At 40.5% G+C, this 11,441-nt stretch overlaps 1 protein-coding gene across 1 annotated transcript in view; it reads left to right on the forward strand.

Annotated features, from left to right (window-relative positions):
* LOC106055658 (delta-type opioid receptor-like) overlaps positions 1-10,361 on the forward strand; it is a 96,548-nt gene extending 86,187 nt beyond the window's left edge. Inside the window, exons 3-4 of the mRNA XM_013212014.2 lie at positions 7,459-7,695; positions 9,129-10,361. Of these exons, the coding sequence (XP_013067468.2) occupies positions 7,459-7,695; positions 9,129-9,825 (934 nt within the window). The 3' untranslated portion in view covers positions 9,826-10,361. The remainder of the gene's footprint in view (positions 1-7,458; positions 7,696-9,128) is intronic.
* The last annotated feature ends 1,080 nt before the right edge of the window (positions 10,362-11,441 follow it).

Below are 11,441 nucleotides of genomic sequence, written 5' to 3' on the forward strand. Positions count from 1 at the left end.
AAAAGCTCCATGATTACAATGAACTTAATTTTTTAATTATTTTCTCTCCATTGGGCCATTCAATGAGTATTCCAGCTCCTCCGTTTGTGGAGGCTTTCTGAGAACCATCAATGCAAACTCTGACCCATTGGTTGTTAGGACAATGGATTTGCAGAAGAGTTCACTAAATTCTTGAACTCTGTTGGAATAGAGTCAAATATTTCTTTCTTCTTATGTAAGTCTTTGCAAACAACATATTTCTGCAAAGTACATATTTCTGTAGACAGCTGGCTGAGTCAACCTTGTCTGGTAATGATGTATTTTTTTATTCAAATTATTATGGCTCAAGAAATCCACGAAAAAACTGCTCTTTGTGAAAACTTTTACTATGATACTTAAGGCACATTAATATTTAATGTTTTGAAGAACTACTTCATAAAACAACAAATCCCTATATGAAAAATTATCTCCGTAGCAACGGATGGTGAGCTTGCAAACCTTTAAAAATAAAAAGTTTTCAATGTGTTTAGTGATTGTATGCTATACGTATTAACTGTTTTCAATGTGTTTAGTGATTGTATGCTATACGTATTAACTGTTATATAATGGGTTTAAATTTTGTTAATAAATTTATTTTTAAAAAATTAATTCAACTAAAAATGTAGTTTTAAATTACTTTTTCACTCCTCGTATCACTGGTTAGAAGTTATGTTACACAAAATGTGTAATTTGAAATTGATGAACTTTCAAAAATTCAATATAACTTAAGTAGGGGGTCTACGGAAAACGTGAAAATATGGCAAGGGGTCTACGAGACAAAAAAGTTTGGGAACCACTGATCTAGACAATAAAAGTGTGATACAGCCCTCTTGACCAGGATGCACTGATTACGTCACACTGCTAAGCAGGTGCACTTAACTAAAACAGGTTAAACCTGATATATCGTCACAAATGGACAGCTGTTGTTTATTACCAACATAGCTGAGTATTCCCCACCTCTCCCATGCTGAGAGTTTGGTCTAGAGTTCCAATGAAATGACCTGCCAGATGATTCCTCAGTTGCTTTGGTTTATTACACGTCTACAAGTAATTTTTTTTTTTTATTCAACGGAGTAGTATTAAAGTTACCGAAACGAAAATATATTTCATTCCAATTTTCATTCTTGTGAACTCCTAACGATGCGTAAACCGAAGTTGTTCTGGGACGATTATCATTGACAATATATCTAGTATACATTGTTTTACGTTGTGTAATCGATAATAGACACACATGTTGAAGTAAAGTACAGAAATGTGTCATGTCCAAGAATAACAGTTAATTATTGTTACTCAGATATGCTGTAAACCATGGCCCGTGGGCCATACACAGCCCGTGACGCGGTGATATCCGGCATCTCGAAGTTTCGTCCACAGGGTTTAATGAAGCCGTAGTGCAGTGGTTCTGTGATTCGCGGACCCTGAGACGACGAATGGGGTCCGCAGAAAGATGAAATTGTATACAATTAAAATTACTTGGCTTAAAGCCAGGTTATCCGCGTGGATATTTTCAATAATAATCAACACCCCGCTCACTATTGTTTAATCTGTCAATTACGAGCCATTCTATGACGACCTGAACCAAATATTTGAAGACATTCTTCACTTGGTTGAACCCTCAGATCCCAATCACAGATAAATCCCTACTAATGCAGAAACATGGAAATATCCACAAGTGAGGAGCTTAAACCAGAGTTTCAACAAAGAGACCAGAATTTCTGGTTAGAAAAACAGATTCCAAATTGATATCCTGCATTACGGGTTTTTAAAAAGTTTGAGATCCTCTGCCATACACGATTAGTTCCATTCGGCTCCAAGCTTTAGGTGGTATGCCAGTGACACGTGTTGGAAATTAAATGAACCCCAGGGCGGGTCAATGTTTGGAGCCCACTTCTACTTGAGCACAGAAATAACTTTGAAGCCAAAACTAACATCAGTAGATGAGTAGTTCTTACACTTGATGAAAAAATTACCAAAAGGTCAGTACAGTATTCCAAGCTCGCTCAAGGCACAAAGGCATTTGATATTTTGATTTGATTTGATATTTTCCAGTCACTTCAGTTAGGTTGATATTTGCCTGCCAGTTCAGTTAGGTGGAATTAGCCTGCCAGTTCAGTTAGGTGGAATTAGCCTGCCAGTTCAGTTAGGTGGAATTAGCCTGCCAGTTCAGTTAGGTTGACATGTTCCTGCCAGTTCAGTTAGGTTGATATGTTCCTGCCAGTTCAGTTAGGTTGATATGTTCCTGCTAGTTCAGTTAGGTCAGTTAGGTGGAATTAGCCTGCCAGTTCAGTTAGGTCAGTTAGGTTGATATGTTCCTGCCAGTTCAGTTAGGTTGATATTTGCCTGCCAGTTCAGTTAGGTGGAATTAGCCTGCCAGTTCAGTTAGGTGGAATTAGCCTGCCAGTTCAGTTAGGTGGATATGTTCCTGCCAGTTCAGTTAGATTGATATGTTTCTGCCAGTTCAGTTAGGTTGATATGTTCCTGCCAGTTCAGGTAGGTTGATATGTTCCTGCCAGTTCAGTTAGGTTGATATGTTCCTGCCAGTTCAGTTATGTCAGTTAGGTGGAATTAGCCTGCCAGTTCAGTTAGGTCAGTTAGGTTGATATGTTCCTGCCATTTCAGTTAGGTTGATATTTTCCAGAGAAGATGAGCAGCGTTACATAATAAACTTGTTGAATCCGTTAATATCTGGTCGAGAGTATACGCTTGGACTATCGTCTGGAGAGTCCCGTGTTCGAGACTTGCAGGTCTCTATGTATTTTATGGCCACCTGACATCTCTTAGGCCCCCTTAAGTGATTAGGTCGAGTGCTGGTCAAAATGACAACCTTGCCCTAGTCATACTTGTAATTGAACTCTCCTCCATTCACTCAATCAAACTTTATGTATTCAAAAGCAATTGCGAACTCCTGGTCGATTCCATTCGCTCAATGAAACGTTATGTATTTAAAAGGAATTGCGAACTCCTGGTCGATTCCATTCACTCAATCAAACTTTATGTATGCAAAAGAAAGTGCGAACTCCTGGTCGATTCCATTCGCTCAATGAAACTTTATGTATTTAAAAGGAATTGCGAACTCCTGGTCGATTCCATTCGCTCAATGAAACTTTATGTATTGTTGTAACTCTTGGGTAGGCACTCAACGTAAAGGCAGGCAATTTAACACAGTGTAACAGAAAATAAAGATAGGTGTTTATTCACTAGGATAAACACATAGCATCCTTCAGCTTCCTCAGAGTCTTTCTACTAATTTACCAGTCCTTTAGACAGCAACCCGAATGTGGACCAACGACAGCCTTCCCCGCTTCGCTCCAGGTCCCTTCTACAACCTTCAAGCAGCACCAAAAGCTGGCTTCTTAGTTTCCAAACATTCCGACTCTTCACAATCCCTGATGCACTGTTATTCTCTCTCTCCTAGTGTCTTCCTGTTTACGTTCACTAGTGCGCTAGTGCGCACCTCAAGCACTGGTGCAAGGCAGGGTTACAACACTCCCCCCACCTTAGTCTTTTCGTCCCGAAAAGAAATATGTTCACGGTTGATCAATGCAGGTGGAGGTCGGTCAGTGGGAGTCACAGATTGCATGGAGCGTGCTCCCCACAAAGCGATCCACACTGCTCTCTGCAGGTGCCGTTTTCTCCTTCTCCAGTTGACCAAGTTTCATTCGACACGATGTCGCAAACGTGGCCTCTCCATCCTGACGGTTGTTGCTGGCGTCAGCCACCTGACAGATAGAGTGGTAGTAACAGCTCTTGTTGTTGTTAACGCAGTTGACTCATAACTGCGCTTCATCAGGCCCTTTCTAAGGATGACTCGTGAAAGAGCTGTAGACCCACATGAAACCACGCTGTTTAACCAACTGTCAGACTCAGCCGTCTCAGGGAGAATTGTCTGTAAGGCACCTTTACAACGTAGAAGGTGCAAAAGTTCATCAGCTGCTGCATCACGTCTCACAGGGTTCTTCTGACCACCTTCAGGGCCTCTCTCGCTGGTGAAAACAGAAGTGTCGAAGTCCACTGGTTTCAGACCCTGTTGGTGGATTTCTTGACATTTGTATTCCCTTTGTGAACTACCGCATGTACAGTTCTTGCTTACCGCCTGAATGCAACAATCAAAATTCAATTTCCCCTTGTAGGCACTGGCAGATCGACAGGGGTCCTTAAGGTCCAAAGTGACAGGCTCTAACGCAGGCTCAAAGTTGTCCTGCTCTGTCCGGGTCGTTGTTGCACTCAAAGCTGGTACAGCAAAAGTTTCAGTCGCGTAGCAGACTTCTTCTATTGCTTCAACTGTCTCTTTCTGTTCATCTGCGTTTTTCTTGTTAACATTGACGCATTCTTTGTAACTATCAGTACAGCCACAGTCTTGAATGAGTAACGGTTCATTGTTGTTGAATGTTGTTGGAATCTTCTCTCTTACAGGATTGATCTGGCCTTGCACGTTACGTATCAGTTTGTCCATAGAATGATTCATCAAATCCTGGAAGGTACAAAGTTCACTTAACCAGTTCTGCATGGTGTTCAGCACCTCACCAATATCTGGTTCTACCTCAAACAGGTATATTTCCGGATCCTCCCCTTCATCAATAAGAGCCTGCCAAAGACTGGCTCTCATTTTTTCTTTGTCACAGAAGATCCTCAGCTCCCTGTCTCGGAGCTCCTCTTTTAACTGTTTACAGCTAAGTTCATCTAGCTTCTTAAGCGTTGTCATTTTTTCCTTTCATTGAGCTGCCCAAATCGCACTTCGACACCAATTGTTGTAACTCTTGGGTAGGCACTCAACGTAAAGGCAGGCAATTTAACACAGTGTAACAGGAAATAAAGACAGGTGTTTATTCACTAGGACAAACACATAACATCCTTCAACTTCCTCAGAGTCTTGCTACTAATTTACCAGTCCTTTAGACAGCAACCCGAATGTGGACCAACGACAGCCTTCCCCGCTTCGCTCCAGGTCCCTTCTGCAACGTTCAAGCAGCACCAAAAGCTGGCTTCTTAGTTTCCAAACATTCCGACTCTTCACAATCCCTGATGCACTGTTTTTCTCTCTCTCCTAGTGTCTTCCTGTTTACGTTCACTAGTGCGATAGTGCGCACCTCAAGCACTGGTGCAAGGCAGGGTTACAACAGTATTTAAAAGGAATTGCGAACTCCTGGTCGATTCCATTCGCTCATTCAGACTTTATGTATCCAAAAGAAAGTGCGAACTCCTGGTCGATTCCATTCACTCAATCAAACTTTATGTATGCAAAAGAAAGTGCGAACTCCTGGTCGATTCCATTCACTCAATCAAACTTTATGTATCCAAAAGAAAGTGCGAACTCCTGGTCGATTCCATTCACTCAATCAAACTTTATGAATGCAAAAGAAAGTGCGAACTCCTGGTCGATTCCATTCACTCAATCAAACTTTATGTATCCAAAAGAAAGTGCGAACTCCTGGTCGATTCCATTCACTCAATCAAACTTTATGTATCCAAACGGAATTGCGAACTCCTGGTCGACTCCAGCGTTTTACACTGCAATAAAGATAATCGACAGACATTTGGACAGAAATTACAGATACATATTTTAAGGCGTACCGAAACCAATTCCAATTCAGCTCGTAGCAATAGCGTGGATTTGAGCTTCATTTCTTTCTCTCTCTCTCTCTCTCTCTCTCTCTCTCTCTCTCTCAGACATGCACACACTCACATTAACCCCAGGGGATAAGGAATCAATGCGTGACAAAGTCTCTTTTGTTGTGGAGTCTTTTTTTATATATATTTTTTATTATGTAACTCTGACGTCTGTGGGGGTTTTACGAAGGAAATAAAATGAAAAGCAATGATCAAACAATTTAAGACCTGTAAGGGGTCGCTCTACATTCCTTGTATCAGTAACTGTAACTCATAGTCTCATTTAGAGGAATTTAAAAACAGCCAATAAAATTAAATTATTATTAATTTAAAAATATAAATAAATTTAAAAACTTAGTAGCATATAAGCTCATGGTAAAGACAAATAGAATATCTTTGAATGTGTTATAAACGCCTTCCAGAATGCATGCGCTGCGCCAAGCCTTACCAAACTGTCAGTCACTGCCACTTAGAATGTCACACTCTAAATCACCCCTCGAGTGACCACAACAATCCAGACAGCACAACCAGCTCTCTATTGGTGCGGAACAGCTGAAAAGAACAGCACGCTACGTTTCCATGGCCCAGACTATCAAACGGCTTACAGCCAAACAGCAGAATAGCTGACTAGATGAAGAAGAATGTTTTAGACTGTTTATACTTATAACCTCCCGCTGTACACGTTCGGGAAAGGGGGGGGGGGGCTGGTTTCTAGTGATGTATCCTGTCATGTAGATCCGTGCATTAAGTATGAACATTTTGTTAACATATACGTATTAATTGGGAACAAGCAAATCTTATATTAAGCGTAGTTGTATTAATTAGTTTGAATCAGATCAAGACTAACAATAATGAATTCTGTGCGATTAAAAATATTTTAACCAATTGTTTTTGTTTAGCGCTATTTCATGCTTTTAGCTTTCTCACTACGCTATGATCCTATCACTTGTCTGGACCAGCTGGAAAGGGGTGGGAGTAGGAAAGAAGGGGGTATTCAGGTGATCGTTTTTTTTAATGTATTTATAAATTTTAAAAAAATTAAAAAAAAAATGAGCGACCTGAATTCTAACTCAAGGGCTATGGCCTCCTCAAGCCATTGCGGTAACCACAGAGCTGCTTGTGAAAATAAGTTTTATAGTTATTTACAAACTTTTCTTTCTACAAGCAATGAAGGGAATTAATTCAACTTATACCATCTTATCAGTCAAGTAAAATGTCTTTCTCTTGTTAGAGATACCAAACAAAATAATGAATTACGAATAGTTAATTAACTAATTACTTAATATTTAATTGGACCTGTCAAGAATTTTTTAACAGACTTGCGATATTAATTTATTTACAGTTGTCTATGGTAATCAATGCAACTCAGTACATAATAGAACATACAAGATTAAGAGTCACGCTATAACTTTGTACAGTAAGGGGATGACGTTCGCATCCCCGATACGGAAAACTCTGTATGGTAATTTTTAAGGGGCATAGAGCTAACTATCAAAGTCGCTAGTCATTGTGCGACTCTCGTCCGAGACCCAGCGTATGATACCCGCCCCGCGTACCGCTAAGGCCGCCCCCTTTCGTGTCCTCCATGCGAAGCTAATTGCACACTAGCAGGCTACAGTTTCTTGCACAGTGGATGAAAGCTTTTAGCACGAGCAAGCTAACAGTGTCTTGCACAGTGGATGAAAGTCTGAAGACAGTGTCTTGCACAGTGGATGAAAGTCTGAATCGACGCAGAACACCTCGTCACGGGTCGGAAATGGCTCGTGGTTCGTAGGTTAGACAAATCTGATTTGAGCATAAACATTTATTGTAACTTTGTTCTATTTCCTCAAGGTATCTGCAGCCATCGATATGTCTCTTCGGCTTCATCGGCAACATTCTTTCATTCTGTGTCTTCATGACCAAGAAGATGAGGACGGTGTCCACCAACGTCTACCTGGCAGCTCTGGCGGCCAGCAACTTCCTGTTTTTGGTGTCCCTCTCCTTTACCTGGCTGGACATCATCCAGATCTCGTGGATACACACCAACATCGTCTGCCAGGTGAACGTGTACATCTCGTACTGTTGTAGGTGAGTAGTTGACTTGTCTGAGCAGCAGAGTCTGAGCACCAAGGGTAGGGTACTAATACTGAATCCCAAGGGAGAGTATAAATAATGAATGTCAAATGACTGAAGGGAGTGTATAAATACTGAATCCAAAAGAAGAGTTTAAAAGCTAAATCCGAAGGGAAAGTATAAGTACTGAATCCCAGGGGAGATTATAAATACTGAACCTAAAGGGAGAGTATACATACGGTCCTTATGAAGCAGCCTTGCGAAAAGGCTTATTGCATATTTGGATCTACTTGGACGAGGAAGTGGGGCTCAGGATGTAAGAGCAGACTGTCAAGAATATTACACTGGTATAATTTATTGCAGGCAACGAAAAATTTGTAACTTGTTTTACAGAGATTAGGGTTTTGTTACCTGTTGTACCTCTGTATATACTTTCAATCGTCCATATATAATTATTTTGCTATAACTTCTGAAGTTTTCACTAGCTTCGTTTTGTTTTCTCTTTTCAATTTCATATAATTACCATGGAGATTTTCATGATAATTTGCAAATACAATTAACTCCTCTTGATTTTAGGTTTACATCATTTAAGCCAGTGTTTCCCAAAGTGGGGTACGCATACCCCCCAAGGGTAATGGAGGACTTTGAAGGGGGTACGCAACGCAGCTCATTTACTATACTGTTTATTTAACTGCCCATGTGTATGTTCTGTAAATAAACTAAAATGGGGTGGGAGCGAGGGGTACTCAGCATTACAAAAATTATAAAAGTGATACGCATAAGTCAAAAGTTTGGGAAACACTGATTTAAGCAATTTCAAAAATACAACATTCATAAGGTGTGGCTTGACATCCGAACAAGGGGTCCCGGGTTCGAATCCAGCTCTAATGGGAACCTGACATTAGTTGGGGAAAAGTAAAGGCGGTTGGTTGTTGTGCTGGCCACATGACACCCTCGTTAACCGTGGGCCACAGAAAGAGATGAACTTTACATCATCTGCTCCATAGATCGCAAGGTCTGAACGGGAAACTTTTCATTTTCTTTCTAGCATTCAAAAAGTTACTTATAGACAATAATAAATAATTGAAAAAGAAAGAATGAGAAAAATTCCGAAATAATTATACTGAACGAAGTCAAGGGCGCAATGTTGAAATGTCACTAGTTAAAACAAACTTATTAGGGCTTCAATCAAAGGAGCTTAGAAATCGGAATTTCAAGTGCAAAAAAAAAATAAAAAAAATACACACCTTTTAAAATCTTTTAATACATTTTAAAATGCATAACGTTTCAACATTTCTTATTTTCTCTACACCGAATACGCCAAAATAACTAGATATTTAGAGTTATCCATCACTGATGAAAAAACTCCACTACATGTATTATAGTTGTTTCAATATTACGTATGGTTAATATAATGGAACTAATTTTCATTCTACTCTATTCTACAGTTTTCTCTCGACATGGCTCGTTGTTTGCGTCACATGGGAGAACTTCCTCATTAACTTCTCTCTGGTCAAGGCGTCCAGTCTCTGCACGGTGTCCAAAGCGAAAGTAGCCGTCTTGGGCCTGGTGGTCATCTCCGCACTGCTCTACGACTTCGCCCTGTGGACCAGCGCTGTAGTGAAGCAGGGAGAAAACTGGTACTGCTCCACCCTCCAGGAGTTCGTCAACGCCATGTACATCCTGACCTACGTGGACACAGTCATCACCCTGGTCATCCCTACCACAATCATGCTGGTCCTCGTCGTGCCGTCCTGCGTGAAGAACCTGGTCATGAGCAGGCAGGGCAAGGCCTCCGTTCGGCCGCTCATGTCCCGCCGGCACCGGTCCCTCCTCCGGGTCTCCAGGCTCCTCTGCGTCATCACGGGGTCGTTCATCGTCTTCACGGCCCCCAGCCACATCCACAAGATCGTGGCCGTGATCAACAGCATCATTCCGGACAACTTAGGCAGCAACATGACGAACATGACCCAAGTGGACCCCAGCAGGATGTACAGCCAGTACTTCTACGAGACCTGCTACTACTTCAGCCTCTCCTCCAATGTCATCTACTTCCTGATCTGGGGCAAGAACTTCCGGAAAGAAATTTTAAAATTGTGTAAAAAGTTTTGTTCCGTATTCATGAGAAAAAAAAGAGTCCGGTAAAACTGGATGTTGGATTGTCTACCTTTTTGTGATCGCTGAATGACGATGCTGTTTCGTTAAATTTCTGGTTGACCCACAAATCTTTTTTTTAAAAAATAATAATGTGCTTTGTTGTCATTTTCTGCCTTGATCTAGCCGGTGAGAAATGTTTGCGAGATTGGATATTCAAACATTTGGCTCATCATAACCTCCAGTGTATATATTTGTTTTTTTCTATGGGCTTATATTCATGATTAAATAACAAATAGTAGAATCATTTTCAGTGCATAAAAGTTGATTACATCTGGGAACAATAGCGAAAGTTAGTTGAACAGTAACCATAGTCTGCAAAGGACAGAGCAATTACAGAAAGTGATTTCATTACACACTGACACATATATACATATTTCTCATCGGACAAAGACGTGTCTTGCTTTACAAAGCCTCCTGTCTATAGAAATAGAACTTCCTGGTTTTGACAGAGAATTTTTTTGTTTACTGGATGAGTGTGGAGAAGGCATGAGAAAGAATAAAATGGCGAGAGAGAATGACGAAACTTTGGGGGGGGGGGGGTAGTAGAAAAGCCTCTGAATCAATGGAGGAGGCAAAGAAGGAGGGCAGGAGATAGCGAAAAAGAGTGGGAAATGAATAAAAAAAAGGGGGGAAAGGTTAAAGGGTAGAGGTGAGGTTGACAAGGTCACGAGTGGAGTGGCTAGACATGTTTGCATATATTGTAGACCTATATGGGGTGGTGTTCCATATGATATGCTATATTATATGGTCGAAAAAGCAATGGACACAGCTCTGGAAGAAAAGCTTGCACAACGAAAAAATGGCTGGTACCTCTACCACCAAAGAGAAAGCCACCTTAACCTGCAATATTCTTGGGCAGGAGTGTCTCTCGCAAATAAAGCTCTACAGGCACATACAATACAAAAGTGTTCTACGAGAGGAAGGAAGCCAACAACCATATCGTATTGTAATTGGTTGTCTGGTATAGGGTTTAGTTCATGATGTGCTATACTATGATGTCGATGGTGTATATAGTATATGATGTACTATACTTCATGGTAAATGGTGTTGTATATTGTATATATGGTGTGGTATATGAGATGGAACATGGTTTCGTATATAGTATATATGGTGTGGTATATGAGATGGTACATGGTTCTGTATATAGTATATATGGTGTGGCATATGAGATGGTACATGGGGTTGTATATAGTATATACATGGTGTGGTATATGTAATGGTACATGGTGTTGGGGGTATAAGGTGTACTATATGGTATGATGCATGGTGTGCACGCGATGTGGCACATGGTGTGGTTTACAGTGTGGTGTATGTGTGTTTATCAGTAAGTGTGCGTGTGATTGTACACTAATCAAGCTATGAAAGTGTAGAAAGAAATCTTGTTAAAAAGATTGAAAACATTTATTCTTACGGTTTCAGACATTGTGTTTTGTTGTTTGTGCAGCATTGAAGATGTAAACCGTCAACATCGTGAAAGTTTCAAATCAAATCAATTTGTTGGTCTCCGTGTTTCAGAAAGAAACGAGACATCAATAAATAAAATGAAATCAATAAAAAAAGAAATATTTTGAAAGCTTTACTAATAACCTCCCTTTGTTTTCTTA

This window comes from Biomphalaria glabrata, chromosome 15 (assembly GCF_947242115.1).
Source record: "Biomphalaria glabrata chromosome 15, xgBioGlab47.1, whole genome shotgun sequence".
In the NCBI taxonomy this organism is placed as follows: domain Eukaryota; kingdom Metazoa; phylum Mollusca; class Gastropoda; family Planorbidae; genus Biomphalaria; species Biomphalaria glabrata.